This window comes from Crocuta crocuta, unplaced genomic scaffold, assembly GCF_008692635.1.
Source record: "Crocuta crocuta isolate KB4526 unplaced genomic scaffold, BGI_CrCroc_1.0 scaffold179, whole genome shotgun sequence".
Lineage (NCBI taxonomy): Eukaryota > Metazoa > Chordata > Mammalia > Carnivora > Hyaenidae > Crocuta > Crocuta crocuta.
Window position 1 is genome coordinate 17,748,604 of NW_027551568.1, and position 27,630 is coordinate 17,776,233.

At 39.6% G+C, this 27,630-nt stretch overlaps 1 protein-coding gene across 1 annotated transcript in view; it reads left to right on the plus strand.

The window, feature by feature from the left end:
* LOC144220294 (cytosolic beta-glucosidase) overlaps positions 1-25,366 on the plus strand; it is a 147,372-nt gene extending 122,006 nt beyond the window's left edge. The window contains exon 5 of the mRNA XM_077750468.1: positions 24,587-25,366. Within this exon, the coding sequence (XP_077606594.1) occupies positions 24,587-24,789 (203 nt within the window). The 3' untranslated portion in view covers positions 24,790-25,366. The remainder of the gene's footprint in view (positions 1-24,586) is intronic.
* The last annotated feature ends 2,264 nt before the right edge of the window (positions 25,367-27,630 follow it).

The following is a 27,630-nucleotide window of genomic DNA, read 5'->3' on the forward strand; positions in this document are numbered from 1 at the left end:
GTCAGATTCTGCCACTTGTTTGCTCAGAACACTCTAATGGCTTTCCATCTCACTCAGAATGGGGTCCAACGGCCTCACTGTGGCCCACAAGACCCTACTTGATCTGGTCTCCGCATCCCACTCATTACTCTTCTTCTGCTCATTCAAAGCTAGCCTGGTCTTCTTATTCTTTGTACACGTCAAAAACGCATTCACTGCTTGCTGCTTCCTCTGCCTGGAATACTCAGACTGTATATTCTCAAGATTTGCTTCCTTTTTCTTATAAATCTTGTCTCAAATGCCACTTTATCAGGGAGGCCTTCTTTGACCATTCTACATAAAATAGCATCTTGCAACAATCTTGACTCTTACACTGCTTTCTTTTTCTTTATATCATCCACCACTACCTGATAGATACACATCTGTACTCGCTTATTGACCATCCCCTCCCAGACACTTTCTCTACTTGGTTCATTGCTATATTCCTCCAGCCAGGGGAGTGCCTGATACTTGGTAGCTCTCAGTAAATATTTGTTGACTTAATAAGTGGATGTCTGATGAATTAATTAGGATGCATATGGTAAAATTAAGGCAAAACAAAGAAAATTGATGTTTCAGTTGACTGGTTTTAACTAAATGCAAATTTCAAATTCCCAGCTGAAAAGCCAGCCCCTCTCTTAATTTTGACACAATAGTTTTGATTGTTTCCATTTTCATGGAGAACAACCAGGTATCTGCACAAACCCTGAGAAGCCCCACAGGCATTTGGCACCATGTGTTCATTTCTCCTTTGCCAGAGGGAAACCTTTTTGCATTCCACATTTCCACTGCCAAACTCTAATGTGATGGAAGCTATAAGACCAGAGTAGGAAACTGGTAAGGTCTCTTTTTGGTCTAAAATTGTGCACCCTATGCATTTCTTTTCCTTCCATTCCACTTTGTATGTACTTTAGAGCAGACACTGTTCCTTTTTGCCTCATCTGTATTGTTCATTTGCTCATAACTTGTAGATGAGGCTATTGTGGTACACGATTTGGAAGACTGGTCTTGACTATGTCTTTCAAATATGAGCTAATGGTGTCTGCAGAGGCCGCTAATTTGGGAATATGATTCAGGTAGTGTGGATGATGTAGTTCTTGTTCAGGTTAGGGCTTCACTTGAGGCTCTCAGCTTTCATCTGTAGAGCTCTGTGGAGTTTAGGGCTCCGAAAGCCATTAAAGTTGGCCTCTCTCACTTTAGTCAACTACATTTACTAAGGTGATTTTACAATTAATCTCCAAAGAACTGTTGACAGGGGGCAAGGAGACAGGACTTTTTCTATAAACATTTCTCACCAGAATTTTCAGACTCTCATTCTTAGCATAGGATTTTAGTCTCACTTTTGCCTTAAATCAATACAGTTAAATTTGTCTGGGTCTGGTAAGATTGTGTGTGTGTGTGTGTGTGTGTGTGTGTGTATTTGTTCTCATTCATGTTGAGTGGGAGAAAAAGGATTTTGTGGTTAGAGTGTCAGACTGTTTGTGTTAAGTACATTTCCAGCAAAAAAAAAAAAAAAATAACAGAAACAAAAGCCCCTACTTGGAAGAAAGTTGTTGTAGAACTAGAATTAACCTGTCTTGAATATGATAAATGCCATACTTTTCAAAGGTTTGTTACAGAATTGATTTTTTTCCATATGTTTCTGGTGTTTTAATTTGATTGGCATAGCAAAATATTGCTATTTGATGTGGGAAAAGTTATTTTTAATACACAGGACTGTGGGTGTAAATTTTATTTGTGTTAATAATACTGAATAAACTGCATTTATGTGTTGAGTTTATTTCTGGTGACTGTACTACCACATAATTTGATTGTCCAGTGTTCAGACATGGATTTAAATCTTTCTGCAGCTGGGAATTAGCTAGTCACGTTGTATTTGCTTCTGCTTGTGAAATCAGGAAAATGACCATGCTAAAGAAAGGAAGCTATTTCAGGGTTTTCTTTTCTTTCTTTTTTTAAGTACAAAGTTATTTCCATAGAAACCTGATAATGAAGAGTAATTTAACTCTTTACCTAAGTCTGTTTGAATGACAGGTCTGCAGGTGTATGGTTCTGACTCTTCTATTCAGCTGTTACCTACACTTAAGAAAAGATGTTAAGTTTGTTTTTTTCCTATGTCTCCTTTAAACAAATCAACATATGATTTTTATGCTTGTAGAGATTAAATTTTAAAAGATTAAATGAAATAATGGCCTTTTACCACATTATGAAGTTATTATTTCCAATATTTATCTTGAAAACTATAATTTTTAATAAAATCGCCATCAGGTACTCAAGCCATAAAATGGCTGCTGGGTTAATGTTGTTTCAATAATACCAAGCACATTATTTTCATGTATACTAAAGTGTACCTAAAATTTTGCAGGCAGTAAAATTATTTGATCAAGTTTGCACAACTTCATTGACACAGTTAATTTAGGCAGAACTTCAGTTTCATTTTCAGAATCTATTCTTTTTTTAATGTTTATTTTTGAGAGAGAGAGAGAAAAGAGAACACAAGTGGGGGAGGGGCAGAGAAAGAGGGAGATACGGAGTCCAAAGCAGGCTCCAGGCTCTGAACTATCATTGCAGAGCCCAATGTGGGGTTTGGACCCACCAACTGTGATATCATGACGTGAGTGGAAGTCAGACACTTAACCAATTGAGCCATCCAGGTGCCCTAAGTCTGTTCTACTTCTTGGGCGAGCTGTTGTCCAGCTCTAGTGGAGTTAAGACCATGAGCCCTTCAGTGTTCATCTACTTTAACTTTGTGATGAAGTCCTCATAAAATAAACAACTATGATTCATGAGTATTGGAAGGTTTTGCCTTAGCTTATTTTATTACTATTTTACCCTATGGGTTTGACTGTATGTATGTCTAATTTGACACTAAATCACGGATAGAGATGAAATTCATTGGAAACCTTCAATCCTGAAAATATTAAGTACTCACAGGTAGTAACACACCAATATTCACTCTAGCTGGTTTTCATCAGGAATGACAATAATTTACTCAATGACATCAGTAATAAACAAATATCTATTTAATCTTTGGATGGTACTGGGGGGTATAAAGCTACATGAACCTTTCTTCAAGGAGCATGAAATTGAAGCGTGCCTGGGTGGCTCAGTTGGTTAAGCATCTGACTTTGGCTCAGGTCCTGATACCATAGTTTGTGGGTTTGAGCCCCGCGTTAGGCTCTGTCCTGACAACCTGGAGCCTGGAGCCTGCTTTGGATTCTGTGTCTCCCTCTCTCTGCCCCTCCCCTGCTTGTGCTCTCTTTTTCTCTTTCCTCTCTCTTTCTCTAATATAAATAAACATCAAAAAAATGTTTTAAAGGAGCATAAAATCGAATTGAGGAGATAATTAATGCTTAGGTATATGAAAAGTCACTCAGTGATATAGTAATGCAAACTAATAATAAAGTATATCTTAATTGCCACATTAGGAGTATAGCAAACATAACAGATACCCTGTGTAAATATATTTATTCAAACTTGAGCAATTAAACCTGGGTAAATTTATACTGCATCCTGTCACTTTTTTATATTACATTCTTTGGAATAAGGTGGTTTGTTCCACATAAACAAGCAAGGGCAGTAAACAATATCACATAACATTTATTGAATAGTTCATATGTGCTGGACACAGGTATATTACCTCATCTGAGCCACCCAAATCCCATGAACTCGGCCCTATAATCCTCATTTCACAAAATGAGGAAACTGAGGCCAGAATAACTTGCTGATGGCTGCATAAGTGGTAAGTACCAAAGCTGGGATTTGAATGTAGGCAGCCCAGGCTTAGAGCCTGTGGCTATACCACTAAGTCATTTTGCCTCTCCAGGACCCCCAATTCGGGGGTGCACCAGAAAGAGGAATCTGACCACAGAGAGCTAGCTTCTCCCTGCAAATTTACTTTTACAGGGCTCCAATTAGTACACAGAAAGAGCTCATTTACTAAACGGGCTCTGAGTAATTGGCTAATGGGCTTTTGGTGAGTAGTGTCCTCGGGAGGGCTGTTTCCACAGCCTGATGCATTGGGCAGTCAAGCCTGAGGTTGTTTATCCCGCTCCAGGACAGCACAGCCCAGCACACATAATGCTGCTAGAAAATGGTTCCCTATTGAAAACTCAAACTGGATCAACAGAGCCTGGCTCTAGCTTTCAGAAGTCAACACTAGCAGCCCAGTAAGGAGGGCCTGGATCTCCTCGCCTGTAAACTCAAGGAATTGGAGTTGAGGGAAAATAGTTCTCATCTTTCATATATGGGTTAAAGCCATGAAGGCCTGGGTCTGGATTTTCCCCTAAACCACAGGCTCTGAAAGAAACAAGATGTCTGGAGAAGAATGCAAGTCATGAACTGATGGCTGTGTGGTTCTGTTTGCCATGGTGCTTGGATCTGCCCCACAGGGGAAATGGCACCAGCTATATATCACAGCTGATGCTGCTTATAGCTGGCACCTCTTTGTGTCCCATTTGCTTCTGTAAAGTGGAGATAACAATACTCCCACTGCATATGGTTGTGGTGAGGAGTCAGTTGGTTGATAAATACAAAGTTCTGAGAAGAGAACCTGGGCATTCAACACACATTAGCTATCATCCTTATTTTTCTGCTACTGTTATTATGTGTATCAGATTATATAGTGGAAAATGTCTCTAAGTTTCTAAAATGGGACTTAAAAAGGGTTTGAGTTCTAGTTCTTCCCTCTACTACTTGTGGGAACTTGAACAAGTCACTTGACCTCTCTGCTCAGGGCTCCCATTTGAGATGAGGAAAGTCAACTTCATAGGGTTGCTTAAAGGAGAAATAAAATCACATCTGTTAATTTCATTCATAAACTGTAAAGTTCATTGTTAATTATCATTAATTCCTCAAACCTGATTCTTCTATTGAGTTCTGTCTTTGGTTAACCCAATGGACACAGCTATAAAAGTGGGAGCCATATTAAACCCTTCATCGCAATTAGTTGGCCGTAAAATGATTCTCCTTAATACCTCTAGTATTTGGTCCCTCCTTCTTATCCTACTGCAATTTCCTTAAGTATAAGACTCTGGCAACCTCCTAACTAGCCTCCCTGACGCCAGTCTCTAGTCTGCTGGAAGAACGATTGTTCTGATGTGCAAATTCAGTCTTCTTATTCCCCTACCTAAAACTCCCTAGTGGTTTCTCATTGTCTTCAGCATCAAATTCCAGTTTATTAGCATGGCAAGCAAGGTCTTGAATGGCATGGCTTTTTACACACTTTTTACACACTTTCCCAGGGTTACTCTTGCCCTTTTGCCCTTTTCAATGCCTTGTGTCACATCACATTAGATGTCACTGCCAGAGCATGTCCTTGTCTTTTACTTGTGCTTTCTGGCTCTTTGTTCCTCATTATCATCTACTTGCCCCTCAAGATTATTCTAACATTATCTACATTAAAGAAAGTCTGATGTCTCCTTTTCCCAATATTCTCACTGAGTCAGGAGTTCTGCTTCTGTGCCCCATGATACCCAGTGTTTGTCCTGATTGCGTTTCATAACGTATCTTTTTTTTTTCATTATGTATCTTTTTTCTTTATAAGACAGAGGAACCCTTTGGATTTTCATCTCATTCTACTTGTTTCTATATTTTCAGTGGCTTGGGAAAAAATGTTGGTTGAATTAAAGAATAAATATTATATTAAAGAAAAAATAAGATGATGTAGTTGTCCTTCCAGAATCATTTCCAAGTTGTTAGTCCACTCTACTCTACAAGAGGCTTATCAATGAGACTATACTTGAGATGTATTATCTCATTCATGAGCTTGGGCAAATAATACTGCTTCCCCAAGACTCATTTTTCTCTGCTTTAAGATGAGAGTAATAGGAGTATCTACCTTATTGTTGTAAAGGGCAAATGAAATATGCATATAAAACTTAAAATAGTACTTGATACCCAATAAACACCCAGTAAATGAAAATTACTCCTGTCTTACTAGCTTCAAAATAGGAGTAAATTCACCCCATTCATCATTGAAGAAAGTTGTTTGTGGAGGTGGTCAGTGAAAATTGGGTGGGAGAGGTGGTCTGTATCTTTTCTGGACCTCAGTGAACAGTAGCTCATAAAAGAGTGGATTTATTAAAATTCAAACAAAACCAATATTTATCAATAAAAACAATGGAGTTAGAGAACATAGAGTTCTACCATAAGCCAGAGAAAAACAAAAATCTGTTGATTCCATTTTCTCTGTGAATGATAGTTTTCTCTGCCTATACTCATAGTAAAACAAAAGGTTTTTAATTCTCTCTCCCCCCTTCTGCTGACACCTCTTAGGAATATTTTTGTCTTTTTAATACTCAAGCCAGAAAAGATTAACTGATATATGACAGACAGTGAAGTCAAATAAAAAGAGACATTGGTTGGACCTGCCTGTCAGTGACATGATCAGTGTCGGGTACCTGTCCAAAATTCCTTTGACACTTCATCTGCTATGCCCACATATATGGCTGTAATCATTAGTCTTTCAAAGCATAGGTAAAACAGAGACAAAAATGGCTATTCTTTACTTCCTGAGCAGAGCATCACAAAGATGAATTAAAATAAAGACAAGATAGGGTCTTGGAAAGAGCATGGACTTTGGAAGCAGAGAGCTGGGTCTTCATCCTTTCTCTGTTACCTGTTCTCTTGCTCACCTTGAAAACAGGTTCTCTGAACTTTATTTTCTTTATACATATAATCGACGTAACAGCATCAGTCTTTTTAAGTTTATTTATTTATTTTGAGAGAGAGAGTGAGAACGAGCAAGCATGAGTGGGAGAGAGGAGGAGAGAGAGGGGCGGGGTAGAGAATACCAAGCAGGCTTTGCGCTGTTAGCATAGAGCCTGATGCAGGGCTTGATTTCACAAACTGCAAGATCATGACCTGAGCCTAAATCAAGAGTCAGATGCTTAACTGACTGAGCCACCCAGGTAATCCAACAACATCGGTCTTTAAGGGTGGTTGTGAGCAATGTGGTTTTTAGCAATAAATCATAACTGCCCCTTTTTCTGTGTGCCTGGGCAGTATCAGGTGCCATCTCTGGTAATCCTCTGCTGTTCTCCTTGAGTCTAAAAAGGCTTGAAAGATAATGCCCTGGCTACATATTGTGAATCATTGTTGAGAGTCTGGAGATAAAAACAGTTTGGGGACACTGTTGATTGTAGAAAGTACATGTTTCTCTGCTTCTTCCCTCCCTTCCTTTTCCTTTCCTTTTCTTCCACCTCCTCTCTCCCTCTCTACTTCCTCTCTCTTTTTTTCTTCCTCCCTCCCTCTCTCCATTCCTTCCTTTTTTTAATGCCTTCAGTACACTTGTCAAATAACAACCTGTGGTAAAACAAACAAACAAACAAAAGCTCATCTTCCTGCATATTACTAATAACATCATTGGTACCTTTAGGAAGAAACAGTTACTTTTTCATGTCTCTAAATCTACATGTAATCTCATAGTCAAAGTCTTTATTTCATCTACCATTATTGGTCCTACATTCTTCATTTTGAAGGCCGAGTATGATATAATCCTTTAGTGATATGATGCAAGACTGTGGATTCAACGGGAATAAGACAGGATCTTAGCAGTAAGACTCAGCCACTCCATCACGTTGCATAATGATGAGGCTAAGCCAATTTATGTAAAATTCACTTCTAAATCCCAAAATATACCACTGTACACTGTTTTGGGGTAGAGAAATAAAAGAGGTCTACATTTCATGCAGTCTCTTAGTTTGGAGAGAACTCTAGAAGGATTCTAATGCCAGTAGACCTATAACGGTCATCTATTTTAAACCCATCACTGGATCACATGAACAGTGTCAGAGACACATGCCTTGTTAACCCATAAGCTGATTAAAGGCAAGGATGGAAATAGAACTCATGGCCTCAAACTGTATCACGCTGTTTGTGGCCTTGGGACAGGCCATTAAAATTCACATGGGCAGGGTTCCAACACTGATATGGCTAATATCTTCTCTTACTTAACTAGCTAGTAAATTATTACCTTTCAAGTTTTGATTCAAATGCCTAGTTCCTGGAAAGATGTACCTGAACTTCCCAGGAGAGTTAAGTCTCCCCATTTTTGTCCCTGTAGTGTGGTTTTGTATTTCCAAATCAGTTCTTGATTCTTCCCAATGGAGACCATCACCTCCTGAAGGCAGAAACTGTGTGCTGTTTATCTCTGAATCACCACACCTAGCCTGGCACATAATTGCTACTCAATGACTATTTGTTGAGTGAATAACGAACAGATTGTGCTTCTCAAATATTTGGACTGGATGTGGAGTCATAGAGCACCTTAGTGACAGGAAACTGTTCATACCCCTTCTCCTCCCTCCATTGCTGATGAATGAAGCCCACCTAAATTCATGTCAAGTGCTCTCCTGTCTTTGCAGGGCTGCATGATTGAACTGCTGTTTTTCCTTTCAGGCAGACTGGAAGGTTCTATATGCAATAATGTTGGAGTCCCTAAAATTTAGGAGGAGAGATATTTCATGGCCTTATGCTGAGGTCTATAAGGGGTTTTATTTTCTGAATAAGTATTGATCGCAGCTTACAAAATACCGCAAACCTATATAATTAAAAAGAATGAGACCAGTCGTTGGTGGGCAGTGCATAGCTAAGTGTAAGAGAAGACAAATTCTTCAGGTGCCTGTGATTTTATAATTGTATTTGCTTGGGAAGCTTATTAAAGCTTTGCAGGTGCAATGTTTCATCACTGAGTAGTGAACCTTTGAAAGATATGCATAATAAACAGAGTTTGAAATATGTTTTTATTCTAGGCCATATGGTCCTGTCTGGAGCTTTCCTGGATCTTTGGGTCAGTTCATTGTTGAAAGATGGGCTTGCAAGGATCCACCTCTCAGAGCAGCTGTCAGAGCCCTATCAGAACGAATCTGCTTTTGCATGATTATTTATTTTATGTGGCTCTCTGAAATGAGCCCAGCCTTGCTCAGTAGCTAAAATGTGCTGAGCAAAGTCTCTTCCCTGAACAGCTTGTGGCCACATCACCAAGCAGTGTCCTTCATTGTCCTTAAAGCAGACTAGCGAGACTTGTACAATAGACCAGGACAGACAGTCTGGGTGAGGTATACCCACCTGGGCTTGAACTTGGTGCCAGCAATATGAAAACTTACACAGTAGCATTTTAAAGAGATGCCAGTGTTCTTTCTTCTCAACTCCCTACTATTCACTTTCCTGTATCTCTTAACTGTAGGCCATTACCATGGCATTGTACGCAAGCACCAGAAGTGTTTTTGTGGTGTTATTGTGGTGAGGATAATTCCTCTCCCTTTCTAATTAGCAAAAGGTGGCATTGACTCCACTGAAAATGGCTTTTTTTAAAGGGCGTTTAATATAATTTATTCAACATTTATTATATATGTATTGAAATTCCAGTAACTGACAAGAGGCATGGTGCTTGTGATCACAGAAAAATATTCCAGGATACAAAATGAGCAGTGAGTTGATCAAATTGGAAGAAGTTATTTCTTTCTCTTTATTTGGACAAGATGAATTTGGAGTTGATTTTCGTTATCATGGTCCAGAAAATAATCTTGCCTTCTTGAGAACTACCTTTTATCTATTCTGATATTGGTAACATTATATTTAATATTCTATGTCAATTTGTAGTTCTTCATTCATTTAAGCAATATTTATTAAACACCTATCCTTCACTAGGATAAGATCTATGTTCTTAATGTCTAAGCTCATGGGAGCTTAGACCCAGGGAGTAGAAGATAGAAAATGAACAAATAGTTAATTCCATGTCTTATTCATGTTACAAAAGGGAAGTTAAGGGGGTTTAGTGAATGCACAAATCAGACCAACTATGTGGGAGCTATTCTCTCCCACTTGACTGCTTGACCTTGAGGCTAACTCTCCATCAGATTTTCTCTTCCTCTATGAGAATCACTCTGCCTAAAACAATAGCTTGCATATAGTAGGTGCTTAATAAAGTATTTTGTGGACATATTGGAAGAATGAAAGAAAGAAGCTAAGAAAGAAGTATTAATCTATATGCTCAGGATTTGATTTGACAGATCACAGTTCTAAAGCCCTAAATCAGTGTTAGAGCAAAACTGCACATTTGTTTTGTCCTCACATGCAGTTTTACAACTTTTATTCACCCATAGTGCTTATTTTCGCACTTATTGAGCCATAGAACCTAGAACTTACCCTTTTACCTTATAGGAAGACAGGACTCTGATATTTCTTTCTTTTTTTTTAAATATTTTTTTATTTTTTATTTTTATTTATTTCTAGGAGAGAGAGAGAGAGAGACGGCGTGAGCAGGGGAGGGTCAGAGAGAGAGGGAGACACAGACTCTGAAATAGGCTCCAGGCTCTGAGCTGGCAGTCAGCACAGAGCCCGACGCGGGGCTCGAACCCACGAACCGCAAGATCATGACCTAAGCGAAAGTCGGACGCTTAACTGACTAAGCCACCCAGGCACCCCATGGACTCTGGTATTTCTATCTGGGGCACCAGCTACTTCCTTAAAGGGCTATTCTTACATGGCCGTGGTTATTAGAGATGGGCTATTTCTATATACAAGTAGATCGATATTCTTATGGACTGAAAAAATGATAGCTATTCCCAAGTGTGTACCTCAGGCCTAAGGATAAGGTTGTATGATGGGGGATATTTTCTCTTGGGGCTCTACTCTGGTACCCTAGGAGATTTCTGGAACCAAGAGCCACCATTCAACTTACACTGTGTCCAGAAGACATTGCTCAAGAGGATCTCCCAGAGTTCTCAAGAAGGGTAAGCACTCCAGAGAGGTGCACTATCCCAGACATGCAACTAAGGGCCAAATAAAGTGTTCTTTGAGAAATATTGGGAATCAGAGGTAAAGTGTGGTGGCAGCAGCTGAGACAGTGGACAAGCTTTTGGGGAATGTCAGAGAGTAAGAAGCCAATGGAAAGTGTTGAGGAATCTCAGGTCTGAATGGGTGGAGACTTGGAATCGCCAAGTTGGGACTGGAAGCAGAGGTTGGTTCCCATGGAATAAGGATAGCCAGCAGTGTCGTAACAGAGTTTCAGGTGTTGGGTGTGGATTTGGAATCAATACCCATTGAAGTCTTGGTTATTAAGCCTGAAGATACTATGATTCTAATATCCATATGGTAATAGTGAGACCAGAGTCTTATTAAGAGCATATTAAGAGGATTCCTTTTTATCCCCTTCCTTCCTTTTTTCCATCCTTCCTTCCTCTCTTCCTTCCTTCTTCCTTCTCTTCCTTCCTTCTTTCATCACTTCCTTCCATAACTCCTTCCCTCCATCTCTTCTTCATTCCTTCAACAAGTGTTTATTTAACATCCACTATGTGCTAAGTTCTGTTCTCAGGATTGGGAATACTGAAGACAGTACACAGATGTCCTTGTTTCTCTTGGGATTTTCAGCCTTCCAGGGAAAATAGACAATAAAAATAAGTAAATACATGAATAGGACATTTTTACTTAATGATAAGGGCCACAGAGAAAATAAATAGTACAGGATAATATGAGAGAGAATGGGGTGGTTAGGAATAAAACTTTAAATTGGGCCATCAGAAAAGATAGCTTATGGAGATGAATTTAAATTAAAATTTGTTGGCAATAAAGAGCCATAAAGTGGGGACCTAGAGGAGTGATCCTGGTAGAAGAAAGTCAGGGCAAAGGTCATAAAGTGGAAAAGAGCTCAGCACATTTCAAGAAGAGAAAGAAGCCCAGTATGTCTGAAGAATGGAGGTGGAAGAGAGCATGGAGAAGGCAGAGGAGAGCCAGGCAGAGAGGCTAGATCATACAGAGCCTCAAAGGTCATAAAAGGATTTCAGATTTTGCACTAAGATAGGAAACCATTGAGTGGATGAGTTTGACAGGGAGGGACATAAGCTAAATTGTTTTGTTGTGTTTTGTTTTTCAGAGATTTACACTTTCTGGCTACATTATATGCAAGGGTTGTGGCAGTTGACGAGTGAGGAAGCTACTGTGGCCGTTTTGGGAGATAGAGAGATGGATGGAAGCAGAGCCAGTTAGATTGGCAATGGCAGAGAATATGGCAAAGCACCTAGCATAACGCCTAGGTATTTGGTGTGAAGAATTAGATAGATGGTGCCATTTGCTAGGATTAGAAAAGCTGGCAGAGGGGACAGCTTTGAGGAATGGCTTAAAAATCAAGAGTTCTATGTTATATGTGTTAAATTTTATTTATTTAAAAATTGAAAGAATAAAAGTAATTTTTAGAATTTGAAAATCAAAACACATAAAACCAAAATTTACCATTTTAACCATTTTCGGCTTACAGGTAGTGGCATTGAGTACCTTCATGTACTCACCTCCATTCTCTAGAACTTTTTTATCTTCCCTGAACCAAAGTTGTACCCATTAAACAGTAACTCCTCATTGCCTCCTCCCCTCCATTTCTGGTAACCACTGTCCTACTTTGACTCTGAATTTGACATTCTAGGTACCTCATACAAGTGGAATCATACAATATCTGACTTCTTAGTTTGACTTACTTCACTAAGCAAAATGTCTTCAAGGTTCATCCTATTGTAAAATGTATCAAAACTTTATTCTTTTTTTATAAATACCAGGTAATATTCCATTGTATGTATATACTACATTTTATTTATCCATTCATCCAGTGATGGACATTTGGGTTGTTTCCGTCTTTTGGCTCTTGTGAATAACACTGCCTTCAACATTAGTATACAAATATACATGCTAATTTTAAATGTCATTTTGGCTGAGAGGGGAGAGGTCAGTTGTTCAATTATATAGAGATTTTGAGGGTACGGGAGATGCCAGAGATGGAGGTATAAATTTAGGAGTCATCATATGCTATTTGACCTAAATTGGGTCATGGTACCCAATTCTCTTCAGAAGGTTAGGGAGCTAGGCTGAACCACATGGCATAGTTGTTTGCCCAGAGTTAAGTTAGAGTTCTTCTAAAGCCCAGAGTTAGCAGGAGAGGGTGCATTTTCCTTCCACCCCTCCCACTCCCCCTCCTAACCCTGCTTCTGTCCTGGGTCTGAGCAAGTCAAGAAGCTCTGAGCCTATTGTCAAATAGGAAAAAGAGAGACTTTGGATAAAGTATGCATCTTGGCAAAATGTGCTCTATGGGGAAAGAATCCATGCCCTCTTACCACTCTGACTTCAAGAGTGCCTGGGGCACCTGGGTGGCTTAGTCAGTTAAGTGTCAACTTTGGTTCAGGTCATGATCTCACAGTTCATGGGTTCAAGCCCCATGTCAGGCTCTGTGCTGACAGCTCAAAGCCTGGAGCCTGCTTCAGATTCTGTGTCTTTCTTCTCTCTGCTCCTCCCCCACTCATGCTTTGTCCCTCTCTCAAAAATAAACGTTAAAAAAGAGAGAGAGAGGGTGCATGAAAGAGAGACCACTGCCTATGTAGGTCACAAACTTCATAACCTGATCCTTTTAAAACTATCATCCCAGAAAAATATGGATCAATTACTGTCCTCTAAATTGAGTGCTCTTCCTTCTCACTGGGGACAGGTTTTTGGTTTTGTTCCTGAATTTTTCCTGGAGTGCTATAAGGGAATTATGAAAGGGGTGGAGAAGCCTTGAGAAATTTGCCTACACTGTAAGTACTAGATTTATGCTCTTAGGGTATAGATGTTGCAGGTGATTCCACCTCCACCCACTTGATACTCTTCACATGGTCTGGCTATGTGCTTCCCATAGTAGCTTTGACCCTTGCATATCACCCACAGTCTTGGATTTACAATCTTTCCATATTATTATGATGGAAGGATTGTGGGCTTTGGAATCAAGATAGCCTTGTGTTCATTTCCAAATTCTCCCATTTTAGCTGTGTAACTTTGGTCAAATTATATTAGCAGCAAGTGTCATCTATGGCTGTATCAGGTCAAGAACATGGAATCTTTATGGCCCTCCTCCTCAATTTTCCTTCATCTTATTTTTAAGTGTTGGAATAAAATAAGGCTTGCACCAATGTCTTATTTTATTGTTATTTAAGTTGTGTTCAACAGCCATAGTTTCAATTATGGTCTCTACATGATGACTCCACAATTTACATTTCCATCTCCAACTCTATGCTGAGCTTTTTCAACTCTTCATTTGGAGATCAAAAAGAGAAGCCTCAAGCCATTATAACCAAAGCTTGATTCATTATCTTCTCTGCCTTTCCTACAAAACTTGTCTATTCTCAGGATTCCCTAACTTCAGTGTTATCCATTAAATTGTGTTATCTTTGCTACCTTATCTCCTTCACCACTGATCTCCAGTGAATTGTTCAATCCAGTTGATTTTATCTGAATATCTATTTAATCCATCTGATTTTCTCTTCTTTTCACTTACACCACCCCAGACCAAGCTCCCATCGTCTCCCTCATGATTTATTACAATCACGCCTAAAGACTCTTGGATTCCATTCTTGCTGCACTCAAATTTATTCTCCACAGAGGTCATGATAATCTTCTAAAAATGCAAATTAGCTAAAGTCACTCCCTTGCTTAAACTCCCTCAGTGACTTTTAATGTGGTTGGGATAAAGATCAAAATCCTTAAAATCTTTATAAGGACCTGCATGTCCCCTGCCGTATGGCTCTCTCCCTACAATTCTTTTTCCTTTTCTCCTTCAGCTTTTTTGAGATATAATTAAATAATAACATTGTGTGAGTTTAAGGTATACAGTGTGTTGATTTGACACACTTATATATTGTAAAATGATTACCACTATAGCGTTAGCTAACATCCTCCATTACTTCTAACCATTTCTATTTTTGTGTGTGTGTGGTGAGACCATTTAAAATCTACTCCCTTAGCAACTTTCAAGTCCATAATACAGTATAATTATCTAACTGTTAACTATAAACACCATACATATCCTCAAAAATTATTCATCTTATAACTAAAAGTTTGTACCCTTTGAACAACCTCTCCTCTTCTCCCTCTGCCCCAGCCCTTGGTAACCACCATTCTACCCTCTGTTTCTATGAATTCTTGGTAAGTCTTTTTGATCCATTGAATTACCTTCTTGGAGTTCCTTTTTAAAAAATTTTTTTAAATTTTTAAAATTTTATTTCTGAGAGAGAGAAAGCATGAGCAGGGGAGTGTTACAGAGAGAGGTAGACACAGAATCTGAAGCAGGCTCCAGGCTCTGAGCTACCTGTCAGCACAGAGCCTGACATGGGGCTTGAACTCACGAACTGTGAGATCATGACCATAGCCGAAGTCAGAAGCTTAACCAACTGAGCCACCCAGGCGCCCCCCTTCTTGGAGTTACTTAAATGTGCTGTGAACTTTCCCATATCTGATCTTTCACATAGGTGGTTCATTTTTCTTGGATTAAGCTTGTCCTTGTTCATCTAGTGAGGTGGGCATCTGTCACATTTTTGGGGAGCCTAGCACTTGTTGAACACTCTTGCTACATTTGAGGAATGCCCAGATTTAAGAGTTTCATCTAACCAAAGTAAAGAATGACCTTCCTCAGATTTTGTGGGAGCCGGGGCTCACACATGTGACCTAGTCCCACCAAGTTAGACTTACTCATGCGAGAATTTGATCTGAAAGCAGACAGCTTGCGGAAGGCAGAACCTTTTGTGCTGGGGAGGATAGCAGCAGAGGCATCTAGCTTCTGAGAATGACAGTGGTTATAAGGTCTAGCTTCTGGTGCAGAAGTAGTGGCTTCCATGCTTGCAGGAAAGTTGGATCTTGGTAGCAATATGCACTGCAGGACTTAATGCCCATTGGGTCACTAGTGGTTAAGGAAGTTTCTTCCATCCACCAGTTCTGTGTTGTGCTTTTGGGCCCTGGCCCTGGGAGCTTCATTAGACCCTACTTCTCCAACTTGACCCTTTTACACTTCATCCATCAAGGTCAGTTTCTGTTACTAACAATTAAGAGAGAACCCCAGCTGATGTCAGTAGATAATTCCAATGAATGCTGAGCTCTCAGCTCTAGTTTACTCCAGGAAATTGCTCCATTCACCCTGTTCTGTCATCCTTGCTGACTAAGCTAGATCTTCCACTAGATCATGCATCAGGACATAGCATGCAGCCTCTGTTATCTTGCTTGGGTGCCAACCCCACCCTCCCACTTACTTTCTATATGAATTTTGTAAATGTTACCTCACGTCTCAGTACATCAGTTCCCTTATCTGGAAAATGGGGACAATGATAATATCTAACTCCTATTATTACTGTAAAGAGGAAATGAGTTCATGCATACACGAAATGCTCGAATCAGTACCTAAACGCTCAATAAATGTGAGCTGATATGTTCTTTCTCACAGTTCCCATGTCTTTCCTTCCATAATACTCTACACAGAGTGTAATTAAAGGCTCACAGGGTGGTAATTGGATTAAGATATGGCTTCCACATGTGCTGTTAAGCTCTACAAAAAGAGTTGTTTATTTAGCTCTCCATTATATTCCCAATTCCTAGCATGATATATATGTATTTAATAAGTGTAAGGTGGATGTTGTCGTAGGATCCCAGAAACCTTGAGTCATGTGGTCCTTCCCTCCCAGTTCACCCAAGCAGGCCGGCTTTAGCAACACGCAGTCTTCCTGGCAGCCTCACCCCAAGGTCCCTGTCTTTAGTGATTTATTTTTCATGACCCACAACTGACCCTTTCCCACAGAGCACAAACTCTAGCCCAGATGCTGCTCTTTCCCTTGATGCCCTGATTTCTCTGATTCTCAGCACTGAGTATTTTTTGCTGACTCTACACCCTCTGAAAGCTATTGAAGCCAGATGGGAGGAAGAGAGAAAACAGGTTTCATTCATTGCCCTTCCAGACTCTGAAAGAAATAACAACAACAACAACAACAACAGTACCACATGTTAAGTGTTTCCTGTATACTTGGCATTTTCATAGAGCTTCATATGTGTTAATTTATTTAATGCCACAATTCTATGAAAAAGATATTGTTGTCCCCATTTTGCAGAGGGAGAAGTAAGTCCTCAGAAGGAAAGAAAAAGGGAAGGAAGGAAGAGGGAAGAACAAGGAAGGGAGGAAGGAAGGAGGGTTTTCTGGGAGAGGAGAGTTTCACTTGCTCAGAACTTTGGTTTTCATAAGACTTTCTATTGCAGCAGAGGTAACTGTGAAAGTAATAATGATGGATAAATTACAGGAGGTGATACTGAATGTATACCTGTCCTCCGATAATTTTTTATAATTAAATAAAAATATAATTCTTGGGGCACCTGGGTGGCTTGGTCGGTTAAGCGTCCGACTTTCGCTTAGGTCATGATCTCGCGGTTTGTGGGTTCGAGCCCCACGTCGGGCTCTGTGCTGACTGCCGGCTCAGAGCCTGAAGCCTACTTCAGAGTCTGTATCTCCCTCTCTCTCTGACCCTCCCCTGCTCACGCTGTCTCTCTCTCTCTCCTAGAAATAAATAAAAATATTTAAAATATATATATAATTCTTACACCTTTCACCTGCTTACTGTTTGCAGGGTTTTCTTCCCCTCCCAAATCTAATGTAATAGGAACAATACAGGAAATTATGAAATCTTTACAGCTTATTTTTGGTTAATTGGCATTTTCCTATAAAATATTAAAACTTAGCCTTTGATTTTCAGACTCTGTTTTCTGAGAGTCATAGGTTTTTGCTACTCGGAGTTACCATGTGCAGGTGGGGCCTCCCGTGTTGGGATTATTTGGGCATTTTCACAGATGCTGTCCAGCCACTGATATTCTCCTGGAGGTGGGGCAGGGGGCTTACTGTGCATTTTCTATGTATAGATCTTCCTGATGTTGTTCTGTTTTATTGTGGTTTTTTTTCCCCCAAAGAAAGGGAAAGACAGTCGGTGTGTCAGTTCCGTTACAGGCACTGTTAGCCAGTGGAAGCTGTCTTCCCATTGCAATGCTCTGTGCAATTCAAACAAGCCCAAATAAACACATTTGCAAGGTTAGCGCATGTGGGGCAATTGCCATAAAATATGCTTCAAACTATGTCCCAGGAAGGATTTCTCTTTCTCTCCCTCTTTGACAGGCCTTGATAAAAGATTCTCACTAGCCCTCTGCAAAATCAGGTGGGTGGTTTGGGACTTGGAGCCCAGTTGGCAGTGACTCTATAATTACGAGTATGGTGCATGATCTGTGGCCGCTGTAACAAATTACTACAAACTTGGTGGCTTCAGACCACAGAAATTTATTCTCTCACAGTTTTGGAGGCCAGAAATCTGAAATTAAGGTGCCTGGAGGATCGATTCCTTCTGGAGGGTATGAGAGACAACCTAGGCCACGTGTGTCTACCAGCTTCAGGCTTCTGCCTTGGCATCCCTTGGCTTGCAGGCATATCACTCTAATCTCTGATTCTGACCTCACATTGCCTTCTTCCCTGTATGTCTTCTCCCCCTTCTCTTCTCTTCTGAGGACATTGGTCATTGGATTTAGGACTCAGCATTATCTAGGATGATCTCATCTTGAGATCCTTATACGCATTTGCACGGACCCTTTTTTCAAATAAGGTCACATGCACAGGTTTTGGATGAACAGATCTAAACGGGGAGCCATCAAACCCGTTACACATGGTGAATTGAGAAGGTGAATGGAGAAGATGCCTTTCCACTGGGGTAAGGCAAGGCTTTCATTAAGCAGAATATGACAGGCATCTGGCACTCCTGAGCTTGTAGGATTCCCACCTTAGTCTCTCTGTGTCCCCCGTTTCTGAAAGGTGATGTGGTCCAGCCTGCACATTACCTTGTCTCCTGGCAAAGAGCTCCTCCAGTTATGAGTGCTGAGGAGTGGTGCCGAGGGAGTTGCCCACATTTATAGCCTCAGGAGGGAAACCTCTGTGTTCTAAACATTATGGTGGACTCTTAGAGCTTGTCCCAGGCTTAGGAGTCGAAGACAACTGAGTATAAAAATCACTCAGGTTGTTTATCAATAACAGAAATTCTCAGATCTCAGCCTAATTTGCTAAGAGCTGCCATAACCAAATGCCAAAGACAGGATGGCTTAAACAACAATGATTTATTTTTTCATAGTTCTGGAAGCTGGGGATGTACAGTTGAGCGGTCAGCAAGTTTGATTTCTCTGCAGGTTTCTCTTTTTGGCTTTCAGATAACCAGTTTCTCAGTGTGTCCTCATTGGTCTTTCTTCTGTGTGCACACAACTCTGGAGACTTCTTTCTTCTTATGGCACCAGTCAGACTGGATCAAGGCACACCCTAACAACTTCATTTTAACTTACTCACCTCTTTAAAGACTTTTATGTCCAAATAAGGTCATATGCTAAGGTACCAGGGATTGGGGCTTCAACATAAGGGTTTGGGGTAAGAGAACATAATTAAGCTCATAACACAACTCAAGAGATTCTGATTTTAGTAGGCCTGGGGTGAGGCTAACAAAATTTTTTTAAGCTATGCCCTAGGTGATTCCAGCTGGTTCAAGGAGTCAGAGTCAACACTTTGAGAAATGATGTCTTGCTGAATTAGTAATCATTTTGACGTTTGCTTTGGCTCTATAACTTTACATCAGCCAGATTCTTCTATATATCACATGTTCAGCAACAAGTTAATACAAATAGAAAATACTCCATGACCCTTTTGCAGACACTCCCCAAGACTGCCTTTGTCTTTGATCTGTTCTCATTCTATTTCAATGACTTTGAATCTGAGCTTGTTTTGCATCTTGCCTTTTGGACTTATGACATTGACTTAGCCATGTATTACATAAGGATTTTGACTCAGACCCACGCTATTAGTTTTTTCCATACCTCTGATCATATTTACTGCTCATAAAGTAGATCCCAGGATGCACTTGCTCAACTAACAACTCACAAGTTCAAGAGCGTAGACACCTGAAAGTCAGCATTATAGGGGTCTCTTATAGGACTGCTTTTCAAGACTCAGGGAGGCAGGAAGTCAGGCAGTGACTTGGAGATGTCACCCTGGAGAAAAGAAAGGAGTTTGTCAACTGATGTAAAGAGCCCTGTCCTCAGATTTATACAATCTGTCTGTGCTTCTCCTTTCAGCCTTACACTTTCTTAGTCTGAAGTTTGTTGTTGTGACTCCTCTTTCCCTTTTACAAATTGTCGCAAATGCTCATTTAAACCCAGTTTTGACTTCATCAAAATATCTGGATTGGTGGGGAGAAGGCACATCAAAGTACATTTTTACTTTGGATTCTGTATTCTCCTAAGGGGTGGCTAGAGTGGGAAACAACAGATACCCACATGGGCAATATGCTGTACTGGGGTCCATGGTGTCCTGTGTAATCTTTACAGCAGCCCCAGGAGTAGATATTAGTGTCTCTATTATACGCATGAGATACCGGAGGCTCCTTCCTCTAGTAACTGCAGCATCTGGGATTCAAACCCAGGGTTACTATTTCCTTTCCCAAATCTGCCACATCACTTTTTATAGGTCCCTATAAACCTTGAAGATATTTCAAGTTTATCTCTACAGTATAAACATAGTGAACATGGTTATTTTATAGTCTGCCTGACAATTCTAATAAATGAGCTCTTCGTGGGTCTGTTTCTGTTGTCTGTTGACTTTAGTGATTTTCTAGTTGTTAATCATTTTCCTATTTCTTTCTGGTTATTTGATTATGTGCTGATGATTATACTTTAAAGTATTTGTGATAATCATTGAAGGTTTAGAACATAGATCTCTCCCTTCAGAAAATATTTGAATGTGAATCTTCCAGGCACTTGAGGTTACTTCGAGTCTGGGAGCACTTCTGTCCGATACCCAGACTTGACGTTTTTCAGAACCACCATGTGACTTGAGACGTTCCAGTGACTGGTTAGCTTCTGGGTCACCCTTCCCCTGAGGGATTAGTGTTTTGTCTTTTGGGAATCTTAGTTTCCTATGTGTGGGGTCTCAGGTTTTCTTCCATGTGGCTCTGAGCTTTGACACCTATCCTCACCTTGGATAATAGGAAAGGGTTCTGATTTCCTAAGGTTAGAAAATTCCATGAGGTGAAAGTGGCTGCCATGCCCATCAATCTCGATTACTTTGTTCTACTGTGGCCAGGTAATTCCCAGTGAAATTTTCAGCTTTTCATTGTTTTGAAGATTTGCTTTTAAAATTCTACCCAGCATGCTCACTTGTTTTGATTAGGAAGGCTTGCTCAAACAATGTAGTCTGCCATTACCAGAACACAGAAATCTAGAGGCTTATATTTTTTCTTCTCACTCTTTCCTGTGGCTCTATCTTTCTCACCCCGTCCTGGTGCTTTATCTCTGTCATTTTTCTTCTGTGAGGTGCTGCCTTTTGCACTGTCCAGAACCCTTCCACTGGTTCTTACCACAGCAGCTTGGGCCTGTGGATTAGTGGTTTGTTTGATAGATGAACAACTGTACCACACTCATAGATGTCATATGTAGTCCTATGCAGTCCTGAAAACAAAGCCTAACTCTGTTAATAAACAGTTAGGAAATATATCCCACTGAGGCTCAGTGCCCAAATAGTAGCCTTTTGTAATGTGACAAACACAGGCATAATGATGGCATTTCATAAACCAGTAATTTGAGAGGATTCTGCTCAGGATTGTAAAATAATGAGCTTCTAAAATAGGTGTGCATGAGTGTGTGTAGTAAAGAATTTGGTTTTGCCTAAGTAGTGGATTGACCATTGCCTTCAGCTTTTGGAAATAAATCTGTGTCACACCTGAAAGAATGTCTTTGTTTAGGGTGGGGGCTAGTAACATCAGAAAGACCAACCATGTGATCGAAGGTTGGGACTTTGGCTTACACAGTGTCACTTGGCTTGGAGACTGAGTTCATCCACGTGGACAGCCAGTTAATCAGTCATGCCAGTGTAATGAAGTCAACAATAAAACTCTGGACACTGAAGCTCTGGTGAATTTCTCTGACTGACAGTGAGTGCTCTGTGTGTATGGTCGCATGCCCATATCAGGACCCCTAGGGGAGGGCATGATGGATGCTTCAGGTTTGGAACCCCTCAGTCTCTGACCTGTGCATCTCTTCCTTTGATGATAATTTGTATCCTTTGCCATAATAAATTGTAACTGGGTATAATCGGTTTCAGTGAGCTCTGTGAGTTCTTGTAGCAAATTATTAAAACTGAGGGTGGTTTGGGGGAACCTCTTGAACTTGTAAAGAATTAGAGCGTTCTGATGAAGGACTATCCCCTCAGCTTTCCCAGTTTCACTAAAACTGGGCTGTGTGTGTGTGTGTGTGTGTGTGTGTGTGTGTGTGTGTGTGTGTGTCAACACTGGCACATGGTTCTTAAAATTAGAACAGCCTGACTAAGACTTTAATATATTAGCAAGTCTTAGATATTTTTCTCCTTGCATCTTTATGTTCAACTTCATAAAGTTGACTTTCACTGGACTTTTTGTACAAAACCAAACTCTGGCTCTGTATGTTTATTGTTTTTACCCCGTGTGTTTTGTACCCATCCAGAGTCCCTGTCAGTCCGTGTTTTCTTTGCCTGCAACTCCGGTTAAGGAAAGAAAGTGAACTCACAGAAGTGATTTTCCCTACTAAGATTTGGGCCCTCATAAATCACAACTGACGAGAAATGTGATGATGGTCTCTCTGTATTTCCGAGGAGACTGGAAGAGGACAGAAATACAGGCTCTAGGATGGTTTTGTAACTTTTCCCTGTGGTAGTGCAATGAGAAGGATTCCAGCAGGCTAGACCTCAGCCCTAACCAACGAGATGATCCTCTATTTGAATGTTCCTGCAGTGAAAATGCAGTGACACCCACCAGCGTCACTGGGCTGTGTAGTACCTGCAGCTGAACTCCTGGCAGGTAACAATGAAATTGTCAACATTTCCTTTTTGTTCCCTTGCAAGCAGGCAGGGCATCGTTTTTATCCTGTGGTTGAGCACATGAATCAAACCTTTGTACACATTCAGTGGGACTGTGCGTGTTTTCAGAAACTAGCTTTGTAGCTGGTAGGCTTTCATGTTGGGCAGTCATTCTGCAAATGAGGAAAAAAAATGCAGATTCTTACATGTCTCTGATTTGAATTCTAAGGCAGTCACAGGAGATTGTTGTTTTCTGGCTTGGAATTTGGTTTTGGTAATTTTAATTCTTAGACATATGCCATCCAGAACTTAAATTGGTTATAAAACTGTTTTAAAACATTGGTGTTTTGCAGTTGTGGTTGACAGAGAGGGGAGGGACACAAATGGCAATGTGGACAAGTGGAAGAAGGGGTATCTATAAATGTTTTAATTCCTGCAGAACTTGATGCACGTGAAGCTTATGTATTTCATTTTCCAACCGTACTTTGTTAAAAGGAGTCAATCCAGCTTGGCTTAATTACTGCACTCTCTAAGTACAGCACTTTGCACGCCTTATGCACAATGGTAGAGAGGTTATGCATCAGTTAACTTCTCAGGAGCCTTTTGCGTATGGGGTGTCCACAGTCAAAAAAAAAAAAAAAATCCCGGGTGATTAGAAGACCAGGACATGTAGTAGTTTATGGGCACAGTGCTTCTAAAAGACCTTCAAAACACAGATTTACACCCAAGAAAAACAGAGTGGAACTTGCTTTGCTGATGCTGGGAGAGTCATTATGGTTGACGGTGGTCTCTAATATCATTAAAAAGTGGAATATATATGAACATTCATTTTCACCCAACTTATTTAGGAATATGTCTGTCTTGTAAAGGAAACTTGCTTTTTTATTTAATTTCTGCATTGGGAAATAGATGTTAGAGCATCCCATAAATAGAGTTTACTTGCTCCGGTTTAAAAAGAAATGTTCAGTACAGCAATTCATACAATCCCAGAGTTTTGCCAAACTTAAGATATTAAGTTAAAATACTAATACTAAAATAATATTTATCAAAATACTTAAAATACTAAAAAATGAGTTAAATTCCCTAACAGGATAGGTATCAGTGTAAAACTATCTAGAAAATTCTCCACACTTTGGAATCTTACTATAGAGTCCAAGGATAGGCTTTCAGATATCCACAAGTGAAATTATATAGAATACTGCATATGTGCACATGTGTATTTGGGGCAGAGATGGTCCATTATGTTGGCTTTTAGAGAGTTTAAACAACACTGTGAGTTTAGATGTTGGGCAGAGGAGATACCATCACACTTTAGTGCCTATTCAGTCTAAAATACATGTGCAACCAGGGCTGTGTATTGACTCTTTTCATTTTAGGGTCCTATTTCCAGAATTATAAGACATGTCTCAGTGTGATCATAGGGACACAAGGAAGGGCTAAGGCTTCTTCAGCCCTATTATTATCATCTCTTCCAACTGACTAGTGGACCTTGTGGATCATCTGGAGATTGCCCTTAGAAGCTGAGCAGTGTCTTTAGTGAATATAATTCTAGGTACTAGGGAGAAACTGTGTGTGTGTGTGTGTTTCTTTGTGTCTGAAAAGTAGTAGATATTAAAAAGATATTTATTGAATAAATCAATGGATGAGTAAAACACATATTAAAATGAATGAATAACCAAATAATTAGAATTATATGTAATTTAACTTCTTTAATGGAGGCCTTACTTGGTTAAACAAGAAAATTGGGAAAGAGCACTTAGAAGTTTTTTCTGTGATCTTCTGCAGGAGAAAGATAATCATGCTGGTTGTCAATGATTTTCTAAGTCTTCAAAAAACTTTCCCAGAGATGATAATTTTCTTTTTTTCTTTTCTTTTCTCTCTTAAAACAAAACTCAGCTATCCAGCTTGATAAAGTCAATCTTAAATTATATTGTGCGTGGTCTCTTCTGGATAACTTTGAGTGGAACCAAGGGTACAGTAGCCGGTTTGGTCTCTTCCATGTTGATTTTGAGGATCCTGCTAGACCTCGAGTCCCTTACACATCAGCCAAGGAGTATGCCAAGATCATCCGGAACAATGGACTAAAGGAAAGTCAGTAAAAGATGGCTGTCCCATGTCTGCTGGAGAAGAGGCCTCTGCTTTTGGGAAGGAAGTCTGCTTTGGTGATCTTTCAGACAATCTCAAGTTGCCTTTGTAATCATCTCCTACCAGCTGATCCATGATTATGAAGTCTGAATATGTAATACCTGGGGATGTATTTAATGATGGCCTTTACTCTATTTGCATGTGGATCAATGAGGCTTTAAAAAAAATAGAATAGAAAACCACTGAAATTGATTTTTATATTAAGAAATCAGATAGACTGGGAAACTCCCATTTAAATCCTTAGAATTTTTCTAGAAAAAATAATGCAAAATTTATAAAGATAGTATGCTCATGATTTGCAGCTCTGACATCAGGACCACTTATTATAAGAATACTTGTTTTCGAGCCTAGTTTCCCTGGTTATGTCGGTTATTGTTTGCTTTGTAGATTCTTTTTCATGTGGCCCATAATTTTTCTACTGTTTAATCTAGTATAAAAAAATCAAAATTAAAAGTTAGTCACATTACATAGTTATGCATTCTCTTCAACAAAGGGATTAATTGATAACATTTAATAAAACGGATTTGTTGATGTGTTTGGCACATGTTTTCTTAATGCATGAACAAGTACATGTTTCTCTTGCCTGATGAATTATATTTGAAAAATAATAAATTAATAAAACAATTTAGACTGTGAATGGCAGAAAGAGCATTTGAATTGATGTTCAGCTGAAACCAAATTCCTACTCCAGAGTGATGTCAAATGAAGGGCAAAATAATAAGCCAAGCATATTCTATGCTTTTGGGTATTTTTTTAATGTTTTATTTATTTCTGAGAGAGGGAGAGACAATGTGGGGGGGGGGGCGGGGGTNCACCCAGGCACCCCTTTTGGGTATTTTTTAAGAACTTAAGAGGTGCCTGGGTGGCTCAGTCAGTTAAGCATCCGACTTTGGGTCAAAATCAGGTCATGATTTGGTGGTCCACGGGTGCTTGTCCCGCATGGGGCTCTGCGCTGTCAGAGTTGTTGACAACAACAGAAGCTGGAGCCTGCTTCAGATTCTCCCTCTCTCTCTGCCCCTCCCCAGCTCATGCTCTGTCTCTCTCTGCCTCAAAAATAAAAAAAGTTAAAAAAAATTAAAAAAAACCCTTAAGATCTGTAAGAACATTGATGACATCCATGAAATATATACATAGACTGAGTGACCTACATGCGTGGAAGACATGTGTGCACATCTGAGATGTATTTAGCATTGGATTGGAGTTGGACCTTTTACTGAACTTCCTCAGTTGGGGTCAGAAGTAGATGTAGGGCGTCGTGTGTCCTCATCAGCAAACCTTTCACATTTAATGAATTTGGACTCTCACCTACATATTTAAGTAGTATTTACTCAACATTCATTTGTGTATCCAGCTTGAAGTATGATCACCCCCCTTTGCAGATTGAGAAACTGAGGATGCACTGATGTAAATTTTCCTCAAGTCATAACCGTACTACTTTCCTGGACCCAGCACCTCTTTGGCATTAGCTCTGTGCTCTGTCCAGCATACCATAGGTCCAGGTGCCTTAGAAGTCTTCTTTGCATTTTTTTGAATAAATAGAAAAAGAAACAAAGGTGTGAAGTTGCCTTATGCAGAGGAAGTGGGAAATGTGTTTTTCTGTGTTCTCATTCTGCTTGCTGAGAAAACTACACACACTTTGCCATTCCCATAAGGCCTTTGGCCCTGAGCAGACACTATGTCATTTTTAAAAAAGCACTGTGGTCAATTTCTAGATCGTTTTCATGTTCATAATCAGGGAATTATTTACAGCAAAGAATACTGTCTCGGTAACTTTGGACAGAGTGAGAAAGAAATGATCATAGTAGTTCAATAAATGTGGATGCACTGGGGAAAATTATATTAAGATTAAAATGGTATACATAGGAAATTCTATTACATCTTTGCCACTGTTTTGTTATTTTTATTGTTCAATGAGACATTATCTCACAATTTGTGTTCATTTAAAAAGCACATTTCCAAATCTTATTTCATTCCTCTCCTATCTAGACTGTCTTTTTCATTTTTACCATGTATCTTATTTACAATTTATGTGCCCTCCTTATATTATCTTGCAAGACAACTGAGTTTTCCTTTTAATTAGGATGTTGTTTTGAATATTACTTATCCTACAGGGCATATTTACAAGTTTTACAACAATACAAATGAGCTCTGTATTTTCGTTACCAAAACCAGAAAATTAATATTCGTGCTGTAAATAAAATGATCTGTTACATTTGGTCTACCAGGTGAAATTCGCATTTGAGCTGCAATGCTGGGCAACCTCACAGACCACTGGCTTTCTGCAGCTCTCAGCTGGACTTCAGGAGCCAGCATTTCGTCCCAGAAATGTACTAGACCAAGGGTGCTTCCTCAGTTAGTCCTGTAAATTAGAATTGTCACAAGTTTAGGTGAAGAAAAAAAAACCCATCACCAAAAATCTAACAGCCCCTGTAGTATTTTAATTAATGTTATTTTTAATCGCTTGTATTAGCATCTGAAAAGAAGATTGATTGGCTTTTGCCTGTCACAGAAACAGAACTTGGATTCTTTAAATGGAAAAACAGGAGTTGTTAATTATACTTAAAAATCCATAGATACTGTACTTCAGATGTCTTGAAGGTCATCTGAGGCTTGCAAAGTACATGTTTTATGTCTGTTTTATCTAAGGAGAAACTTGGGTATCACAATGATGGATTGGATCTACTTGTATTTCTTTCTCCTACCTTGCTTTTTTTTTTTTTTAAGAGAATGTGGACACGTTATTAACATCATGTGGATCACTTTTCAAGAATTGTAACATTTCGGGGGATAGTTTT